General features: G+C 38.9%; 1 protein-coding gene across 1 annotated transcript in view; it reads left to right on the forward strand.

The window, feature by feature from the left end:
* The window catches only part of pskh1 (protein serine kinase H1), a 50,917-nt gene that overhangs the window by 649 nt on the left and 27,068 nt on the right, over nt 1-23,200 (forward strand). The window contains exon 2 of the mRNA XM_072547463.1: nt 745-1,772. Within this exon, the coding sequence (XP_072403564.1) occupies nt 831-1,772 (942 nt within the window). The 5' untranslated portion in view covers nt 745-830. The remainder of the gene's footprint in view (nt 1-744; nt 1,773-23,200) is intronic.

A 23,200-nucleotide genomic window follows, 5' to 3' on the forward strand; every position in this document is an offset into this window, starting at 1 on the left:
TAAAAACATAAATATCTTGATGGAGCTGTATATAACGTTAGTTAGGCCACAACTGTAACTGGTATATAGTTGTAAAGATGTAATTGCACTGGATGATGTAGAAGAGATTCACTAGGGTGTTGACCAAGCTGAAGTGACTTCATCTAACAAGAGAGACTAGATAGGCTGGTGTTGCTTTCCTTAGTGCAGAAAAGGCTGAGGCAGGTGAGGTGGATCTGATCTGGTGTACACAGTTCTGAAGGGCATAGACAGGATAGATATGGAGAAACTTTACCCCTCAAACCTCCAAAGAGCATCCCACTACACTATCCCTGTAACCTTGCATTTCCTATAGCCAATACACTTAACCTATGCATCCCTGAGCAGTATGGGTAATTTAGCCTCGCTAAGCCACCTAGCCTGCGCATCTTTGGACTGTTGGTGGAAACCAGAGCACCCAGCAAAAACCCACAAAGACACAGGGGGAATATGCAAACTCCACACACAGTTGTCCAAGGCTGGAATTGAACCTGGGTCGCTAGTGCTGGGTGGTAGCCCTGCTAACCACTGAGCCATCGTGCCATACTATTTAGTTGAGAACTTCAATTACCATAGTACAAGACTCTGGGTCAGATGCAGAAAATAATATTAGAATAAATTGATGTTTGATGACTAGTGTGGAGAGCTAAATGCTCTCCTATAAAAACTCAATGATTCTCTATTAGAAGTGGTTTGAAATCTGTGTTTTGTTTTCTCTTTTGGCAGAGAAAGGGAAACTGTATAAGTGGATGAAAAGAAAGGGAACAATGAACAGAGAAGATGCCTTCCTGGCTCACTAACAACAAAAAGTGATGGGCTGTGGGACAAGCAAAGTGCTGCCTGAGCCCCCTAAAAACATTCATTTGGATTTAGTTAAAACTGTGGAACCGTATACTGGCCAACACCATGATAAGTACAAGCACTTTATTAAATATGACGCCATCAAGAGTGGAGGTAAGACAGGCCAGCCACCACCTCATCAGACTAATGTGTACCAGCAAACTGGACACTGGGACCAGCAGAATGATCCTAGAAGAAATAAAGTGGCCAAATACCGTGCAAAGTTTGACCCCAGAGTGACTGCAAAATATGACATCAAGGCACTGATTGGTCGTGGGAGTTTTAGTAGAGTGGTCAGAGTGGAGCACAAGAGCACTAAACAACCTTATGCAATAAAACTGATTGAGACAAAGTACAAGGAAGGCAGAGAAGTGTGTGAATCTGAACTCAACGTCCTCAGGAGAGTGAGACATGCCAACGTTATACAGCTCATTGAAGTATTTGAGACGCAAGAGAGAGTTTATATGGTGATGGAATTAGCAACTGGAGGTGAACTTTTTGACAGGATCATAGCCAAAGGCTCCTTTACTGAAAGAGATGCTACTAGAGTGCTTCAAATGGTTCTTGAGGGAGTTAAATATTTGCATATCCTAGGCATTACACATAGAGATCTGAAACCAGAAAATTTGCTGTACTATCACCCAGGTGCTGATTCCAAAATTATGATCACAGACTTTGGATTAGCAAGCACTCGAAAGAAAGGTGATGACTGTCTTATGAAGACCACCTGTGGCACCCCAGAATATATTGCTCCAGAAATTCTTGTGAGGAAGCCTTACACAAATTCTGTTGACATGTGGGCATTGGGTGTGGTGTCCTACATTTTGTTAAGTGGAACTATGCCCTTTGAAGATGATAATCGTACCCGATTATATAGACAGATATTGAAGGGTAAATACAGTTACTCAGGGGAGGTAAGTGACATGAAAACAATGTGTTCTAAAAAGTTTTAGAAAGAAGAAAATTCTCAGGAAATTAAATGCACGATTACATCAGCATTTTATTGAATAATTTCAATATTGTAATGAATCCTTTGTGTTTCTTATCCGTCTGGTATTGTGATCGCTTGGTGGTTATTGCACTCCACAGCAAGCTATAGTAATGATCTTACAAAATTTCTTCTGTGATAAGAAATAGAAGCATAATAGTGTACCATGAATCCAATATTGAGACCAAGACATTGAGAAAAGTTTATTTCTGCACAAAGATTACCTATCCACTTTAGTGAAGATAGAGAAAACGTTTGGGATTCACTACTCTTTTGATATTTTGAATGTGAATCACAATTAAACTATTTGTGGCAGAATTTTCCTAGCTCCTTGGAGGTGGTAGTTATGGTCAGGAAATTTAGGAAAAAATATAGCACTATGCTGGTTCCCCCATATGTTGTGCCTCCTTTTACAATTCCCACAGGTTCATTGCAGAGGTAAGAACTTCCCGGGAAACCGCGGATGATTGAAGCAGTTATTGATAAATCAATAATTAGTGGGCATTTCTTGAAGAGATTGCAATTTTACTGGCTGCGCATGGGGCACCCACTTTGTTTGCAGCTCATCTGGTCAGTTGGTGCTCCTTTGGTCATGGGCTTGCAAAGGCTTACAAATGGATTCAACTCACTTGTGGAGTGATCCCTGGAATAGTGCTGGGCAGGAGGGATTGGCAGTCAGAAGAGTCATCAGTAGCGCATCTCCATCCACATAAAGGTGTAAGTGATAACTGAGGGTTCAGCTAGTTCAGTTGGCTAGACAGTGAGACAAATAGCACTGGGTGGTGGCAGTAAAGTCACTATCAAAGCTCATTGGAACTTTAAAGTCTTTCCTGAGAGCTGGATAGTCACTCCTGAGGAACAGTGCAACATATTGCAAGAAGACAGGAGTAAACTTTGCAGAATTGACATACAAGTAACAAATTAATTGGGTGATACTAAATGATACTAAACCCTAAGCGTATACCTACATGGGACAAATGAAAACCCTTGAAAAGAAAAGGCTGAGGGTTTTATCCTGAGGGTCGTTAAAATTCCAATGAGCTTTGATAGTGACTTTACTTGTGGAGAAGAGCAAATCCAAGGGCCATCAAAAAAGATAGCCACCAAAATTTCAAGTAGAGATTTCTAAGGAAACTTTTTTTTTAACTGAGAGACTGCCAAAAATATGGAACTTCCTACCACAGGAAGCAGTTGAAGTGGATGGTAAATGTTATGAACCCCATTTTTTTGTTACTGGAAAAGTCGGATCCTAGACTTGATAGAATTTTTTTTTAGCTGGAATCCCCTATCTAATGCCTTGATAGGTTTCAGACTAGAATTGCTGGTAGCTTCTTCCTGGAGCTACCTTGCACTGCTTAAATGGACGCTACTTTAAATAACCTCTTCAGGGTTTTATCTCAACACTTCTGACTTGGAATTAAGGTTTTGCTCTTCATTTTAAAGTAACCTTGTTTGCTTTAAAGCCTTTCCTTCTCAGGAGCACGTTTCTACGTAGCCATCCTTTTCCAAGGACTTTACAGTTCTGTTCTGCAGTATCTAAGTGTAACTACATGTCTTTCTCTCTCAGCAATGGTCATTTGCCTTAAGAAAACAATTTCTAGAACTCTCCAACAAACCTTGAGGCCCCATTATTTATAATGTTGGGTCACAATGCAATCTAAATGAACAAAAATCCATTAACAGTGCACAAAACCCATTCAATTTGAAGTCAGGTTTCAAAAAATGTTTTTAAAGAAAGTCACTATGCTGACAGAAATGCGTGCAAGCTAATTATTAACTGCTGACATACAGATAACCCTCTGGAAAATAACTGTCAAACCAGAAAAATCTGAACACTCATCAAATAATGTTAAGAATTATGCATGTTTAAATCTCACCATTTACATCATAGATGCATTTGGGGGACACCAAGTTAAGCCTATGAAAGAGAAAGGAAACTTATTGGCTCATGAGATGCGGATATCACTGGCAAGGCCAATATTTACTGCCCTTGAGAAGGTGATGAACCACTCCAGTCCTTCTAATCGTACACTTCTAATGGTGTTATACTGAGAGTTCTAGGATCATGATCTGCCAACAATGACAATGTTATAAAGTTCTGAATCAGGATGTTGTGTGACTTGCAGGGGAATTTGCGGGTAATGTTATTTCTAAACACTTATGGCTCTTTATCTCCTGGGAAGTAGAAATTACAGGTTTGGAAGATGCTGCCAAAGAATTGTTAGTGTTATTGTTGTGCATCTTTTAGCTGGTACACATTGAACTGATTGTTCAAGTATAATATGTATGAGTCAAATTGCATTTGTTTAATGAATTTCATTTTGGAATTACATTGTTAATCAAGGAAGCAATCTATGTTTTTTTAACGTTCATAAATATTTAAAACTTGAAGGTAATGTCAGAAAATGTCTGGTACTTGAGTGATTGCACTCAAGTGCAATTTTCTGGAGATTGAATTGAGTTTCGGATTGAGTGACCCTTCCTCTGATATCATCTGGGGACACCTTTGGGAGGGTGAGGTTTCCTTTGGAAATATTAAAAGTAAGCATGAATGTTATAGTATAAGAAAATGGATAAGCATATTAACTGTCAAGCTCATTGGAGCTCTCAAAAGAACTCATCAAAAGTGACTCTCAAAAGTAAGTGTCAAAAGGACTTAACAAAAGTAACTTCCAAAGGGTACAGTTTAGTATCAAAACATTTTAAACTCCAGCCCTTTAAGCCTTTGAAAATATGACTCGAGTAATGTTTCCACAAGAATTGTTTGCTGTCTCATTCTTCCTAATCCTGATGGTTTCACAATTGTTAATTTTCGCAGTTGGGTGCCAGACATTTCAGTTTAATTGACAGTTTCAAGTGCTTTCAGACTTTTTGTGGGACTAGGAATCCCAATGTTTCTTGTTATAAGGGATTATGCAGTTGAATGGAATGTTGTTATTGTTGGGGATTATGTAGTTGAAGCGAGTTAAATGTAATAAATGTTTTTATGAATGAGTTTTTAAAAACTAAAGTCTACAACAGATACTTGCATGGGCTTCTGAAGTGAATACTGGATGAATTGCCATGCTAAGTGGTAACGGCAAAGGATAGCATAGGCTAGTATGAGTTGACACTAAGTTATCAAGGAGGCTATAAGGGCAATGGCTTGGGCAACAGGCATTGGTTGCCATGGAGAATATGGTTGGTAAAAGGGCTGATCAAAATCAGAACTTGATGCAGAGGGCTAAATGGTCAGAGAGGGTGAGTGGAGAGACACAAGTTAGAATGGAGGCTGAGATTTGTAAAAGGAATATGCATGTGGCGTATGAAGGACACAGGTTGATCTGGGCTTACCGGGTGACTGGGCATTGGTTGCAACGGAGGAATGTTGGAATGGAGGACATGAGATGGGATGGATGGGCACGTGGAGTCTGTGTGTCATGCAGGCAAAGGGGGATTGATGTGAGGATGAAGGTTGTAACAAAATATTATACTTTATTCATTTAAAAGTTTGGCTGCATTACCTTAGTGAGGCCTTGTGCACAGCCAGCTCCTACATCCAACACTCTCTGCATTTGTTTTAGGGTGGGCTGGTCAGACACCCAGGGAACCATGCTACTCTAGAACAATATCTCTAGCTTCTGTGTACTTTCTCCTGTGTTAGTTCAGTAGAGGTGGAAAATGTCCTGAACCAGGAACAAAAATTCCATCTAGAATCTAGCTTGAGCTATTCAAGATCTTTTGGATCTTGGTCACCTAAGGTATTCACTGGTGTAGACCATTCAAACCTTCTAACCGTCTCTGCCATTTGATATGATCATAGCTGATCTGATTGTTAGTTAACTTTCCTCCCTATCCCCAATTCTTTTTGACTCATTTGTGAGTGAAGAATATATCTATCACACTCATAAAAATATTCAATGCCTCCTCTCTGGGAAGAGAGTTGTACTGATTGCAATCTTTAATGGAAGAAAAATTAAGAATTGTAGTTTGACAGCTTTCTCCTGGTGATACTTGTATCCACGTTATTTTTATATTTAATATCCACTGCTCAAACAGTCCTAGAGTCCATCATTATCCTAAAGGACAGTGATCGCTTGGGCTCCTTTATTCTGCCTGACTCTCCAATCTGAAAAACAGTAGAGTGTTTTGGGTAGAGTTAAGAGTAGCAAGGGGCAGATAACATTGGTGGGAGTGAATTACCGGAGTACTAATGTAGGACACAGTATAAATCAGGAAATTAGAGGTGCCTTGAACAAGGGGGATGCAGTAATCATAGGGTTCAAAATCTATGTTTAGATTGGTACTTATTAGATTTACCCAATGCTATTGGGGAAGAATTCTTGGAATGTGTTCAAGGTAGCTTTCTGGATCAATGTGGTGAGGAACCAGCTAGGGCATAGGCTATTTCAGATCTGGTATTATCCAATGAGAAAGGGATAATTGATAATCTTATTATAAAATAAGTTTTTGGCAATTGTAATCATAGTATGATGGAATTTTATCTTTAAATTTTTTGAAAAGGATATAGATAAATCTGAAACTAAAGTCTCAAATCTAATCACTGGCAATTGTGAAAGTATGAAGAGGAAATTGACTGGGTGGATTGGAAGAATGCATTTGATGGTTGATGGGCAAAGGCTAGTATTTAAAGAACATTGGTGAGGCCACTGTTGGAATATTGCGTGCAATTCTGGTCTCCTTCCTATTAGAAAGATGTTGTGAAACTTGAAAGGGTTCAGAAAAGATTTACAAGGATGTTGCCAGGGTTGGAGGATTTGAGCTATAGGGAGAGGCTGAACAGGCTGTGGCTGTTTTCCCTGGAGTGTCAGAGGCTGGGGGGTGACCTTATAGAGGTTTACAAAATTATGAGGGGCATGGATAGGATAAATAGGCAAAGTCTTTTCCCTGGGGTCGGGGAGTCCAGAACTTGAGGGCATAGGTTTAGGGTGAGGGCAAAGATATAAAAGAGACCTAAGAGGCAACTTTTTCACACAGAGGGTGGTGTGTGTATGGAATGACCTGCCAGAGGAGGTGGTGGAGGTTGGTACAATTGCAACATTTAAAAGGCATTTGGATGGGTATATGAATAGGAAGGGTTTGGAGGGATATGGGCCGGGTGCTGGCAGGTGGGACTAGATTGGGTTGGGATATCTGGTCGGCATGGACGGGTTGGACTGAAGGGTCAGCTTCCGTGCTGTCCATCTCTATGATTACGACTATACTTCCGATAAAGCAAAAATACTCATCAGGCAACATGAGAGAGCCATGATTAACAAGGGAAGTTAAAGATAATATTAGATCAAATGAGGCTTGTAAAGTTGCCAAAAGAAGGTTTAAGTCTGATGGTGGGAAAATGTTAGCATTTGGATAAGGAAGGCCAAGAAATTGATAAAAAGAATAGAATATGAATGTGAAATACCAAGAGACAAAAATGGATTGATATGAATTTATTATAGCAGATAGAGAAATGAGACAAAAGCTAATTAAGTATTTTGCCTCTGTCTTCTCCGAGGAAGACACCAGAAATTTCCATGAAATAATTAAGACCCAAGGGTCCAGTGAGAGTGTTGAACTGAAAGAAGCAATAGTATTAATCCCATTAATTTCTCCAATATTATTACTTTTTTTTTACTAGGAGTTGATAAATCCCCAGGAATCAAAAAGTGAAAAAAGCTACAGAGATGGTGGATGCATTGATGATTACCTTCAAAAGTTTTATTGATTATGCAGCATTGGAATTGAGAAGATTGGAGGGGAAGGGAGAGAAAAAACTGGGAAACTACAAATGTGAGGCTGAAATCTGTAGTGAGAGAAAAATCTTTTAAAAGGGATGAGATTACTGGATATTGAAAAATAACTATGATTAAGCAAAATCTGCGTTGAATCATGAAGGGAAAATCATGTTTGGCACTCTTGATGGGTCTTTTTGAGGACTAACGGAATCAATAAGGGGCTAACCAGTTGAAGTGTTGTATTTGGATTTTCGGAAGGCTTTTAATAAACTACACAGAAGGGTATTGAAGCAAAATTAAACCAAATTAGTTTGGGGTGATATGCATGATTATGTGGGGGCCATTGTAATATTTACGTTTTCAGATGATATAAAACTTGGTATGAGTTGCGAGGAGGATGCAAAGAGGCTTAGACAGCCTGAAAGAATGCACAAGTGCATGGAAGATGGGATGTAGTGCAGACAAGTGTGTGGTTATTCATTTTCTTAAAGAGTGAGAGATTGTATCATTGTCCAGAGGGGTCTAGGTAACTTTGTCCCCGAGTTATTGAAAGCAAGCATTGAAGGCAAGCGACAACTTGGCCTTTGTTGCAAAAGAGCTATAGGGGCACAATCTGCAGTTTTGGTCCCCTTACTTGAGGAAGGATATACCTGCCACAGAGAGTGCAGCAGATGTACACTAGACTGATTCTTGGGATGGTGGGACAGTCCTATGAGAAGAGACTGAGTCTGTATATTCTCTGGAGTTTACTAAAATAACCATAGTGTCTCTTACTCCAACTGATTAGGTCTTTTAAAGAATTCAAAACCATGAAGCTTTTTGCTTCTTTCACTGTATCTTCTATGTTCTTTCCTTTCTCCAATGAAGTGAAGAATTTAAAATCCAAGCCTTGTTCAACCTATTGCCACTAACTGAATTATTTAATTTTCCATTAAGTTATTTAATCTTTTTTTCTAAATAAAGAAACAAGCTGTTTGGATTTGTCGTCTTGCCTTAATGGAATGTTATTTTTATCACTGCTGTCAATATGGCATTTCACCCCCTACCCTTCCCTTCCCCCTCTTGGCCCCGTCTGTTGCATGTCTGTGCATTGTTTTATATGAATGCCAAAGAAGTTGTGTGCAGTTCTAAATTTGTGGTGATCTATCATGTTTAGCAGTTTAAGCACCAAAGCTGATGCATAGTTTGTGTCCCAGCACAATATGTCTGTCTCAACTGGTTAAATTTCCTTTGATCAAGTCCTGAAGATATAGCTTTCTCAAGTGTTTGACAATTCTTTGTATACAGATTCCCAAATACATTCCTTGTATTAATGCAGAAATTAATCTGTAAAATTTATAACTAGATTATTTTTTCTATGCACGTTTCAGGTCTTAGCTCCCCAGCCAAAATCCTGGTATAATATATTTTTGTTATCCTGTTATTCTTAAGCTATATACATTTTGAAGTCATAGATTAGTGCAGTATGAATTTTATTTTTGAGATTTGTACCCCTATATCAGTAGGAACTTTCTTGACCCTTTCACCTCATGATATGGGTAAGGAAAGAAACTGAAGTAGATTACCTTATCATCCACAGTGCATAACTTGTGTATGGAAAAAGATGTTTGTACAAATGATTGTTAAACACTGCAAGGACTTCTGCCTTTTTTAATTTTACTTTGAGCTATATGTTAATTGCTTAACATTGTTTTCAAACTAACCTTTATTGTAAATGGTATTACTGGAGACTGTCTAGAAGATTGAGCATATGCTGATTATGGATGAGATGTGAGGATTTCTGTAATCTAACACATTTTTTAAACCTACATTCTGGTTCTGCTCTTCATGTAGAATCAAGTTTTACATTTCAGGGTGAAGACAAAATTTTAAGTATATTTTGGTTGTAGCTTCAGTTTTTAACTTTCACAAATTTTCCCATCATCTGTCACTTATTAGTAGTACTCTTACACTCTCGAAGGATTTACAGTGTTCTTTGATTGCAATATGTTTGCTGATTTCTGCAATGTGCATCTGATTCCAACCATGTTATTGAGGGCAGTATAGAATAAGGGCTGTTTTTTTTTCTCTCATTATTCATTTACAAAACATGGGCATCTCTGGCTAGGTCAGCATTTATTGCACAATCCTTAATTGCCCTTGTGAAGCTGTTGATGAACTGCCTTTTTGAACTGCTGTTGTCCTTGGTCAGTAGGTACATCCATAGTACAGTCAGGATGGAAAGTATTGAAGTTTGTACAAATGAGCCACTCAAGTCATTTAGTCATTGTCAGTGACTAAGTGCAGATTACCTGTATAGATTTAAAAAAATGGAACATGGTCCTAAGGGAAACCTTTTTAGCAACTGCGAAGAGTGAGCCTTGGTGCCTGTGCTGTAAGTAGTTTCCTGGGAATGTTGCTATGCTGTAGGAATGATTCCATGTGAAGACAAATCACCAATTTCCTTAAATAAATAAAGCGTTCACAAACAAGTTCAAGGGGCCCTGGTAAGCATGTTGTTATTGAAATCTTGGACTTCAATAGGCAGAAACTGTTAAGGCTGGGTTTAGAAGGTGAAATTTAGCACTGTAGGTTTGAATTTAGCAGTAATATAGTTAACAAATTCTCAATAGACTAATGCCAGTAAGTCTCATTTTTTACAATTTCTTCTTGTTGAAGCGGTTGATTATGAGACAAATGTTTTGTTCAAAGTTGAACTGCACAAAGGATTCTCAAGAATGGAGTTTCTCATCACTAGAATCAGTCATGTAGAAAGTTGGAACTGCATTCACCAAGAAATATTGAATGGGGAATGATTGAAGCATTCAAAATCATGCAGGCTTTTGGAGAAACTGTTCCTATTGTTGGACAGATTAGGAACCAGAAGGCAAGTTTAAGGGGATTGCTTCTTTTGCCAATGGTGTTCATGTGAACAAATATTTTTAAGCAGTGAGTGGTTAGGATCTGGAATGTATTGCCTGCGAATGTGGTGGAGGCAGATTCAATTGCAGCTTTCAAATGAGAATGGAACTAACGAGCTGAAACATAACAATTTGTCAGGCAATGGAGAAAAGGTAGGAGGATAATGTTAAATAAATTGCTCCTTCAGAGAGCCAGCACAACACGAAGGGCTAAATGGCCTCCTTTTGCACTGAAATCATTCTCTGATTCTTTCCATGCATTTATCAGCACAAATGTTTGCTGTTGGATATTTTTAAACCTTTCGCCAAAGTTTGACACTAAAAGTTAGAGCGTATAAAATTTGGAATTACAAAATGTTCAATAAAATATACTTGTATGATCTAAGTGCTGTGCAGTGTGATCTTTGCATTCTCATCATGGCTGCTGCAGAGTGACTTGCAACATTTTGCTATTTTAAAGGTGCTTTATAAATTCAAATTACTTAGGAACTTAAAATACTGTGGAATTTGGAAAAATTGGACTCTGGATCTGGATTGTATGCCATCTTAACTGCTGTTTTGATTTGTTGTGAAAGTATAACAGGGCATTAAACTAGCTGACGAATCTGTCTCAAACAACAATAAATTAATAGTTAGTTGTTGATTTGAGAGATTTTTCTGTTTCCAAATGGTTCTAATGTTGACAGGCCCAAATGTGTTGAGGAAGGTGGGAAAGAAATGTGGGAATGGAGATAGTTTGGAAGACTGAAAGGAGGAATAGTGCAGGAGGCTGCTGAGTTGTCTTTTGATGCAGTTGAATAATTAAGACATAATGGTTGTGGTGGTTGGCAGGATGGGACAATGAGCAAGCAGAGCTCTGTGCAGTTGAGTTTTAAAATTTGTGAAGCCCAGCAATGATGTCATTGGAGAAATCCAAAACAATATATACACATTAACAGTAACATTGCCATGTGTGACAAACTTGGTAACAGCCCTTTTCCAGCTGGAAATGTAGATTGCAGTAAATGTTCATGTCAAGAGCAATGACATTTGTAGATTAGCCACATATTTATAATACATCAAGTTATTGCTTACAGGTGTAAAAGGTTGGTGGTTTTTAAACGCTTGCGAAAGCCTGCCAATGTTGCCAGTTCAATAAATGGAACTGCTTATTAGCTTTCTAATAGTGTTCCAGAGTTAGTAGTTTGGAGGGTTCTATTAGTTTGAATTATGGAAAACTTTCTTGCATGTGGGAGGAAATACAAAATGATGCATTGTTGTGATTTCATTACTGGAAGCACTGTATTGACTGTGACAATTAAAGGTAAAGTCACTATAGTCTAACCAGACCGTCTGGCTGCTAACTCATTGAGGAGAGAGACTACTGGTGGTGGTTTAACCTGAGGGTCAGCACACCTCAGACCAGGACAGAGAGTGAGAGGGAGAGTCCTTCATGGTAACCTTAGTCGGTGAGGGAATTGAATCCACACTGGCCTTACTGCATTGGAAGCCAGTTATCCAGTCAACTGAGCTAACTGATGAAGAATCGACTTGCTCTGTATCATTTGTCATAGCCACCTGAAATTATTGATCCGGGTTTATTGAAAAATTACAGTGTGACCAGTGAGCTCTGATATCTTGTGAGATGGTGGAATTTCCCTACAGAAAGTTGCTGATCTGCGATGCATTATTATGAAAGTTGAAATCTTTCTATTTGTTGTCTTGTTGCTTGTGGTAACTTCTGTGTATGTACTGCTTGTACATGCACCTTGAGCGCAATTAGAGACTAACGCTTTCTTCGTGTAAGTGTTTCATTTAATTCATTTAGCACTAACCTCTTGTGCCATTTTTGTGGGTCTGTCTGTTGTATTTCAGTTTAATTATTCCTTCTTTTATTTTAGTTCCTCACCTTTTCTCCAAATAGATGAAGCAAATGCGCTGAGATCTCTCAGTTCTGTCTCCAGTGTAGTTATCCACAATACTATCTATCCGACAGTTTCTGAAATCTGTTTTAAAAGCAATAAGTGTATTTGGAAGAACTCACGAATCAGCTTCCTGAAATGACTAGGAACGTTGTGTTTGTTACTGTGAAGCAAGATATTCCAAAAATGATTTTCCCTACACTAGTCTGGTAAAATCTATATTCTTTGAAATAGGTGCAACATATAATTTGGTAATCAACTATTCCCCAAGCATTGGGGAAACATATAGTTAAAAGACATGCTCTGCAATGTTTGGAGAGCCTTTTTCTTATATCTCAGGAATGAAGGGAATTTGATTCCATAATCCTGTTTCTCTCTATCTTGATTTTCTTTTATTCCTTATTCTCACCTACCTCTTTCAGCATTTAAGACCGCAAGACCATTGGTATGAGCAGAATTAGGTCATTTGGCCCTGTTGAGTCTCCTTCATCATTTGAGCATGGCTGCTATGTTTCTCAGCCCCACTCTCCTACCTTCTCGCCATAACCCTTGATTCCCTTACTCAACAAGAACAGCACAGAAACAGACCCTTTGGTCCAACTCCTCCATGATGAACATAATCCCAACTAAACTAGTCTCACTTGCCTGCTGCTAGCCCACATCTCTCCAAACCTTTCCTATTAATGTATCTGTCCAAATGTCTTTTAAACGTCCATTCACTCCATACGTGAACCACCCTGTGTATTTAAAAAAATGTGCCTCTTATGCCTTTTTAAAATATCTCTCCCCTCAGCTTAACAAAGTGCCCCCAGTCTTGAAATTCTCCATCTTGGGGAAAAGATGACTACCATCAACTCTAACTATACCTGTCATTATTTAATGAACTTGTACTAGGTTGCCACTCAATCTCATGCACCAGTGAAAAACGTCCCTGCCTGTCAGCCTTTCTTTATAACTCAAACCTTCCATACTGGCAACATCCTGGTAAACCTCTTTTGAATCCACCCTGCCTTGATAATATCCTTCCTATAACTAGGCAACCAGAGTTCCTTAGACTCACCACCTTCTGGCTGATGAAATTCCTCATCTCAATTCTGAAGTGCTATCCCTTCATTCTGAGGCTGTGCTCGTGGGTCCTACTCTTATCGACAAGTTAAAAACACCATCTTCACGTCTAGTCTTTCCGTGCCTCTCCGTATTCAGCAAGTTTCAATGAGCAACCCCCTTATTTTTCAAAGCTCTATTGAGTACAGACTTAGAATCCTCAACCACTCCTCATATGATAAGACTAGGCAATTCCTGGGACCATTCTTGTGAACCTCCTCTGGATCCCCTCCAAGGCCAGCATATCCTTCCCTAGATATGGGCTCCCTAACGGCCAACTGAACTTGCATGTTAATTTTAAGCGACTCCCAAGTCCTTTTATGTTTCAGATTTCTGAAGCCTTTCCCCATTTAAAAAATCGTACACACCTCTGTTCTTCCTACCAAAGTGCAAACCTCACACTTTCCTACATTGTATTCTGTTTGCCATTCTTTGCCCACTGTCCTAGCCTGTCCAATTCTTGTGCACCCTTCCCACCTCCTCAACACTATCTGACCTTCCACCCATCTTTGTTTCATCTGCAATCTTAGCAACAATACCCTCAGTTCCTTTGTTCAGATCGTTAATGTATAACATGAATAGTTGTGGTCCCAACACTGACCCTTGCTGCAATTCGTTAGTCACCAGCTACCATCTTGATGATGATCATGTTTACTCCTTTATCTAATTTGCTTGCTACCTCCTCAAGCATGACCTCCCCTTGCTGAAGCTGTGCTGACACAGCCCCTTTTGTTTTATCGTGTACTCTGCAATCCCATTCTTAATAATGGACTCTAAAATCTTACCAACTGCCGAGGTCAGGCTAACTGGTCTATAATTTCCCATCTTTTGCCTCCTTCCCCTCTTAAACAGGAGTGTTACATTTGCCATTTTCCAGTACACTAGGATTCTTTCTGACTCCAATGATTCCTGAAAGATCACCACCAATGCCTCCACAATGTCCTCCGCTATCTCTTTCAGACCCTGATCCAGGTAATTCATCCAGCTTCAGATCTTTCAGCTTCCCAGAATCTCCTTAGTGATGGCCACTACACTCGCCTCTGTCCCTGACTTTGGTGTGCTACTGTAACCTTCCACCATGAAGACTGATGCAAAGTACCTCTTTAGTTTCTCTGCCATGTAGAATTATAGAATTTTACTGTAGAGAAAGCGGCCATTAAACCTTTTATGTTTGTAGAGGTTCCTAAAAGAGCTACTGAGCTAGACTCATTGTCCAGCCCTATCCCCATAGCCCTCTATATTTACACTTTCAAAGGTAAATCCAGCTCTCTTTTGAAACCTCCTGTGGAATCTGCCTCCACTGCACCCCCAAATCCTAACACCTGTCTGAGCAAAGAGATTTCTCCTCATTTCACTCCTAGCTATCTTGCTGACAGACTTGAATTTGAGACCAGTAGTTACTGATATGACAACTAATGGAAACAGAATGTCCTTCTTTACCCTGTCAAAAGTGTTCATAATTTTGAACACTTCAGTAAGGTCACTTCTTCATTTTCTCTGCTCCAGGGAGAATAAGCCCAATTTCTCTAATCTTTCATAGTATCAAAAATTCCTCATTCAGAGAATTATGCACTTGAACCTCAAGGTCCCTTTGCTCCTGTATCCCCTTCAAAGTTGTACCATTGAACCTGTATTGTGTCTCCATGTTTCTTCCATCAAAATGCATTATCACGTTTCTCTGCACTGAAATTCATCTGCTCCCATTATTACTTCTCCAGCCTTGTTTTCCAGCTGTCCAATGTCCACTCTTGCCTCTCTTGTACGTTTTATATAGCTTGAAAACTCTTGCAGTCTTTTTTATTACTAGCTAACTTAGCCTGTATAGCATCTTTCCCCCCCTTTATTGCTTTTTTACTTTCTCTCTGCTGGATTTTAAAGGTTTCCCAATCCTCAGGCTTCCCACTAATCTTGACCATATCAAATGCCTTTCCTTTTGCATCTGTGCTATCCCTGACTTCCCTATGGTTGCCTCATCATCAGTTTAATATGTTTCTTTTTCCTTAAGATGAATTTCTGCTGTGCCTCCTGAATTATTCCAGAAGTTCCTGCCATTGCTGCTCCTACTGTCTTTCTTGGTAGGCTTCGTCTCCATTCGAAGTCAATCTGTCTATCTCCTCACTCGTCTTTGTAGTTTCTTTACACAGTTATAATGCCATTGCATCTGATTCCAGCTTCTCTCCCTCAAACTGCAAGGTCAATTTATCATACTGTGGTCATTTCCTGCTAGGTGTTCCTTTGCCTTAAGCTCCCTTATCAAATCTGCCTTGTGACACATCAGTAAATCCAGAAATGTCTGTTCCCTCGTGGCTGTACCACAAGCTGCTCCCAAAATACATCTTGTAGATATTCCCCTTGATTTTCTCAGTACACCTTCATATTGAAATCCCCCATGATTATTGGAATACTACCTTATCTCCAGTGGCAACAGAAAACACGACTTGACCATTCACCAATTTTCTTTTTAGGAACTTGCTCTATTCACTTTGTTTCTCACGTTTTCTTAAAAAGCTAATTCTTAGAAAAATAATTCTGTGGCTGTGGAATGCTTTGGGATGTGTTGAGATGAAAGGTGTAAAAAATGTGTTTCTTGCTGAATTATACAGTATAGACGTTTCTTTGTGTTGCAGATAATTAAATTTTCATAGACTACAATTGCATAAAAGTAAACCTATGCATATAGCATGTTAGAATTTCATGAATAATTAATAATTGCATGAATTATAATGATTAATTGCTTGCAATTATGTAGACAATTATTCATTGTCTGTCCAAAATATGGCAAATACAACTGAAATTACCTTTTAATTGGAGTCAGTGCTATGTAGCGGAGATGGCTGTTTTGTAAAAGCAAGATCCTACAATCGGTTGAGTGAATGACCCATTCTATTTCATTGTTGGTTGAGGGTGAAATGTGGCAAGAATGCTGGGAGAACTTATTTTCTTTTTATTGGTACCTTTCTTTCATCTGTAGCATATTGTTCACCCAGTTAATGTGGGCGAGGCTTGCAATGAAACTTAATCCAATGATATTCTGACTTGATTTTATATGTGTTAAGTGGTGAGTAAGGGAGAGAACAGTTGCATAAATTTTCTTTTCTGACTTGCCATCCCTGTGAGGATTATATTCCTTTCATCAGCTGTGTAGTCTTGCTTTCATGATGACAAACAACCAAATGGCATGGTCACAAGCAGACGCAATGGCATTGTTTGTCTTGTAACAGGCGAATCTCCGAGAGAATTAGATGCAAGAGGTGCATGGGCTTTTTGGGAAATATGTTTCATATCAGATAGCTGCAACTAAGAATATGAGAAATAGCTCTATATCACTTCTAATTACAGCACAGAGCAAACCAATGTGTGTCTGTTCAGCCAACAGTACTGTAGTCAGCTGCCACTTTGTCAAGAGAGGAAACTTTTATTCAAATATAGTTTTCTCTTAGCATTTAATTCTGATAAATAACAAAGCAGGAAATACTGACACATCACAGTTCATCTTCATGAGACAATTCAAGTAGAAATGGTAACGAGTATTTTCAGCAGCTGCTTTGCCAACAGGTTTGCCTCCTGTTTTGATCATAGATTCTTATGTTTTTTCTTAAGAATGCAACTTGTACTGTCTCTGTGTGGAGTTTTCTGTAGAAAAACTGTATTTTTCAAGGTCTTCTGACATCAAAATGATGTATCCAGAAAGAGCCAACAGTTATACTGGTAAATCATTATTGCTTGCTGCACTTCAGACTTAGCCATTATGGCAGTATTCCACACTTAAATGGGTCAAAATGTGTTGCTGGAAAAGTGCAGCAGGTCAGGCAGCATCCAAGGAGCAGGAGAATCGACGTTTCGGGCGAGAGCCCTTCTTCAGGAATGAGAACTCGTGCCCGAAACGCCAATTCTCCTGCTCCTTGGATGCTGCCTGACCTGCTGCGCTTTTCCAGCAACACATTCTCAGCTCTGATCTCCAGCATCTGCAGTCCTCACTTTCTCCTTAAATGGGTCAAATACTTGAACTTGAAGATATTCAGTTTCTGGATTTGATTATTGACAATGATGGTTGATTATATAAGGGTCTTTCATCTTTGAGGATATATTTTTATTAAATCCCATAGAGCCACTGCTAATAGTCTTCTAATGGGTGCCCAATATTTTGGGATCATAATGCCACAACGTATAGACCAGTGTATTTCTAAAATAGTATGGATAAAACAAAATTATGAAACAAAATTAGAATGTTAATTTGTGACCCAGCTCTGATTTATAAATTCTTATTGATTTGGTATAATACTGCATATGTGGAAAGCACAAAACCTACAGAAAGGTTGATTATGTGTGTAGACTTTTCGTTCATCTGATTATACTTATTCCCCACACAGCCTATTGCTATAATCTACCCCTTCAGATATTATGGGAACAAGTTTTGAATATGAAGGTTAGCTTCTGGTTCCTATAATACAACTATGTCTTTTAATATGTGTAGCAGGACATTCCTATGCAGGAACATGAGCAACCTTTCTCTTATATTGTATCTTTAACATAAACAGATGTTCCAGAGTGCTTTGCAAAAATGTTACAGCATGGAATGTGATTCAGAGCCACACAAAAAGATATCAGGGTGGATGACTAAAAGCCTGATCAAAGAAGTAGGTTTCAGAAAATATATCAAAGGAAGAATTGAAATAGAGAGTTGCAGAGGTTTAGAAAGAGAATTGTAGAAGTTGAGGCTGAATTCACGTCCACCAGTCGCCAAGCAATAAGGATTGGGAATGCTTAAGAATCCAGAATTAGGGGAATACAGATACTTCAAAGGGTTATTGAGCTAGAGGTGATTGCAGAGATGGGGGTTAAGGCATAGATGAATTTGAAAACATGTATCTAACAAAGCTATGTCAATTTTATGCCCATTCGTCACAAGTGGTTTCTTCAGATATATAATAATAAAAAGAAATTACTGTGGATGCTGAAAATATGAAATAAAGACAGGAAATGTTGGAGAAATGCAGCAGACCTGGCAGCATTGGTGAAGAAAAAAGCAGAGTTAACATTTTGAGTCCAGTGTGACATGTTCAGAATTGAAGAGTCTTCTGAAGAACTCAGTTAGTTCGAGGTTAAGCAAATTCTCATCATTTTTTTTTCTCCCTCCATTGCCTCAACTCTCCGTAGCTCTATACCTTTCTCCAGACTCAACCCTCTAAATATCTGTGCTGCACCAATTTTGGCCTCTTGAGCATCCTGATTTTAGTTACTCCACCATTAGCAATTGTGCCTTTAGCAGCCAAGGCTGTAACCTCTAGAGTTTTCTGCCTAAACCTCTCTGCCTCGCTCTCCTTTATCTGTCTGAGTATCTCCTTAAATAGTTTTATATTAACTTCTGTTTGATATTTCAGTGAAGTATGTCTTGGGACACTTTAATGCATTAAAGGTGCAATATGAATGCAAAATATTGTAATTGACTTTGAAAATGGAAATCCTTTTGAGCTTGACTGTGTATTTTAAGATCCGTTCCTAAGAATGCTTTGGTGCCCTCATGGAAACTCCTTCTCTGGTATTTTCAGTGCCCTGACCTTAATATTCTATTAATAAATAACTTCTGCAGTAGGTGCAGGAACAGAGAGTGTAACAAAGTTTATTGATAATTCGGGATAGTAAATTTGAATATGTTTAAGGATAGTTCCGCTCAATTAATGCCTAATCCTAGAATTTGAGACTCCATAATGAATTCAAAGCAAAAACCAACGTAAAATTCACTGTGTACCTGTGTTTCTTAAATTCTATATCTTTCACTAGAGCACTTGAAAGCAGTAGTAAGTCGGGCATCCTTGATTAAACTCCAGCGACACAAAGGGATTTTTTTGTTTAACAAATGCTTCATACTATTTTAATATTTAATGGACTTTTTGTTTACTGCTCTGTTTGTAGGCAAAAAGTGAAAGCAGTAAGGATAAACAAGCTAAAAGGCGATTTGATAAAAGACTGGAACGTGACATCATGGGAAATAGTAGATTTTTGTAAAAAGTGAATGATAATAGTATTTTTAAAAAAGGCAGATTAGAATTGAAAAAGGAAATCTTGTTTGTCAGAAAAAATGGCAAGAATAGTGAGATAGTATTTTGCCTCATTTTTTATGGAAGAGTGTAATAGTGGAAATGGAGGGGCACAGGAGGACAAAGTCTAGCAATTGGAGATTAACTATAAAGGAAGTAAAAATTAAAAATGGCATTCAAAAGTAGAAAGGGCAGTATTCTAGAATTTTGAGGCATGTTAGAGAACATATAGCAGAGATTTGAACAGAATAGTTAAAACATTCTTGGATGTGGAATTTGTCAGCTGAGAAAGGAACCTTGATTGCCGAGTCTCCAGTCAGCTACATTCTTATTGTTGTCATTGACAGTATATCAGTAGTATCCAGCTGTGGGTGTCTAGATTTGACCTTAGTCTATCCCACTTAGCATGATTGTTTTGGCAAACTAAACATTTAAGGAAACCTTTCTGGTGGAAAATGTTTTCTCTGCACAAGTATTGTGCAATTATCAGTTCAATAATAGGGACATGTCACAGTGCAACAAAACTCTCCTGCAGGAATTATATATCTGCAAGTGATAAGTTGGACAGAACAAAGTAGAGTTAGTTATTTCCTTATGTTGGATTTCTCATGTCTTGATGGGAAGTATAGTCTGATGGCTTTATCTATCAAAACCCAGGCATGTTGGTCCATTATGGTCACACTGAGTGTTTTTAGTCATTGACATTAGAAGTCTCCCTCCAACCCAGTCAAGACTACCTCTGTACCCTTGTTTTCCACCAGTTGATGTTCAAAATTACTTCAGTTGAAGGTAGGTAATATAGAGTGATCAGATTATTTTTCCTCTTTTATATGTGAAACTATAAGACTTATCAGGTATTTTAAATTGTAAAATGAAGCACGAAATGAAGAAAGCTATAACCAAGGCAAAATCTACTTTTCACTGTATTTCATTTTGCCTTTACCCTCTGGATGATCTATTCTGCTCTGAGGACAGGGCATACCCATAAATGATGGAGCTGCCTAGGTTTTTGAAGATAACTTTGCAAGGTAAACTACACTGAGATTACCACACTTGCTCTGTTGTTTTGGTCCGTGACAGTAGGTTTGTCCAATTTTTCTTTTTAAACTGCGTAGAAATGGCTTTCTAAACTTCTTTATGTACACTCATGACCTGAAATTTAGTAACTGGAGCAAAATATCAAAATTTGTGGACGTAAAGGTATAGAGTCTAGTCAGTTAGGAAGAGGAACAATAGCTGCTTGATTAGGATGATTTTTATAAAGGAGAATGTTGATTACAAAAGTAATGTGGAATATAAATCACAAGTTTGGTTGGATTTAGAATACTGCCTAAATTTACAACAGAAACGCCAAGGCTCTGGACAAACACAGAAAAGATTCTCAAAGGTTATCTAAGATATAAGATACATTAGTAGTTGTCAAGAAAAAATGGAAGAGAAAAGCACACTCTTCATTAGAATATTGTAAGGGAACTAAAATGTTCAAAATTATGTTTACATATGTAACAAGAATTTAATCGATCAGCTAGTTGTAACAAGGAATACATTTGATCATCATAGTAGTGCAGAACCTGAATATTGCTGGGAAAAACAGGCTGGTAGGTGTAGGGAATGCTGGATGACTAAAGAAATTGAGAGCTTGGTTAAGAAAAAGAAGGAAGCATATGTCAGGTATAGACTGGATAAATCGAGGAATCCTTAGAAGAGTATAAAGAAAGTAGGAGTATACTTAAGAGGGAAATCAGGAGGGCAAAAAGGGGACATGAGATAGCTTTGGCAAATAGAATTAAGGAGAATCCAAAGGGTTTTTACAAATATGTTAAGGACAAAAGGGTAACTAGAGAGAGAATAGGGCCCCTCAAAGATCAGCAAGGCAGTCTTTGTGTGGAGCCACAGAAAATGGGGGCGATACTAAATGAATATTTTGCATCAGTATTTACTGTGGAAAAGGATATGGAAGATATAGACTGTAGGGAAATGGTGACATCTTGCAAAATGTCCAGATTACAGAGGAGGAAGTGCTGGATGTCTTGAAACGGTTAAAGGTGGATAAATCCCCAGAACCTGATCAGGTGTACCCGAAAACTGTGGGAAACTAGGGAAATGATTGGGCCTCTTGCTGAGATATTTGTATCATCGATAGTCACAGGTGAGGTGCTGGAAGACTGGAGGTTGGCAAACGTGGTGCCACTGTTTAAGAAGGGTGGTAAAGATAAGCCAGGGAACTATAGACAGGTGAGCCTGACCTCAGTCGTGAGCAAGTTGTTGGAGGGAATCCTGAGGGACAGGATGTACATGTATTTGGAAAGGCAAGGACTGATGAGGGATAGTCAGCATGGCTTTATGCATGGGAAATCATGTCTCTCCAACTTGATTGAGTTTTTTGAAGAAGTAACAAAGAAGATTGATGAGGGCAGAGCAATAGATGTGATCTATATGGACTTCAGTAAGGCTTTCGACAAGGTTTCCCATGGGAGACTGATTAGCAATGTTAGATCGCATGGAATACAGGGAGAACTAACCATTTGGATACAGAACTAGCTCAAAGGTGGAGGGTTTTTCAGACTGGAGGCCTGTGACCAGTGGAGTGCAACAAGGATTGGTGCTGTGTCCTCTCTTTTTTTTGTCATTTACATAAATGATTTGGATGCGAACAGAAGAGGTACAGTTAGTAAGTTTGCAGAAGACACCAAAATTGGAGGTGTAGTGGACAGCAAAGAGGGTTACCTCAGATTACAACAGGATCTGGACCAGATGGGCCAATGGACTGAGAAGTGGCAGATGAAGTTTAATTCAGATAAATGCGAGGTGCTGCATTTTGGGAAAGCAAATCTTAGCAGGACTTATACACTTAATGGTAAGGTCCTAGGGAGTGTTGTTGAACAAAGAGACCTTGGGAGTGCATATTCATAGCTCCTTGAAAGTGGAGTCGCAGGTAGATAGGATAGTGAAGAAGGTGTTTGGTATGCTTTCCTTTATCGGTCAGAGTATTGAGTACAGGAGTTGGGAGGTCATGTTGCGGCTGTACAGGACATTGGTTAGGCCACTGTTGGAATATTGCGTTCAATTCCAATCTCCTTCCTATCGAAAAGATGTTCTGAAACTTGAAAGGGTTCAGAAAAGATTTACAAGGATATTGCTAGGGTTGGAGGATGTGAGCAATAGGGAGAGGTTGAACAGGCTGTGGCTGTTTTCCCTGGAGCGTCGGAGGCTGAGGGGTGACCTTATAGAGGTTTACAAAATTATGAGGGGCATGGATAGGATAAATAGACAAAGTCTTTTCCCTAGGTTTGGGGAGTCCATAACTAGAGGGCATAGGTTTAGGATGAGAGGGGAACGATATAAAAGAGACTTAACGGGCAACCTTTTCATGCAGAGAGTGGTACGTGTATGGAATGAGCTGCCAGAGGATGTGGTGGAGGCTGGTACAATTGCACCATTTAAGAGGCATTTGGATGGGTATACGTATAGGAAGGGTTTGGTGGGATATGGGCTGGGTGCTGGCAGGTGGGGGGTTAGGATATCTGGTTGGCATGGACAGGTTGGACCGAAGGGTCAATTTCCGTGCTGTACATATCTATGATATGCTGTCAAAGTTTTTCATTATTTGTTCATCAGGACAGATGCAAGAATGTCAAATTTCAATGAGTCATAGAGTTGTATAGCATGGAAACTGACCCTTTGGTCCAACTCATCT

This window comes from Chiloscyllium punctatum, chromosome 26 (genome assembly GCF_047496795.1).
Source record: "Chiloscyllium punctatum isolate Juve2018m chromosome 26, sChiPun1.3, whole genome shotgun sequence".
Lineage (NCBI taxonomy): Eukaryota > Metazoa > Chordata > Chondrichthyes > Orectolobiformes > Hemiscylliidae > Chiloscyllium > Chiloscyllium punctatum.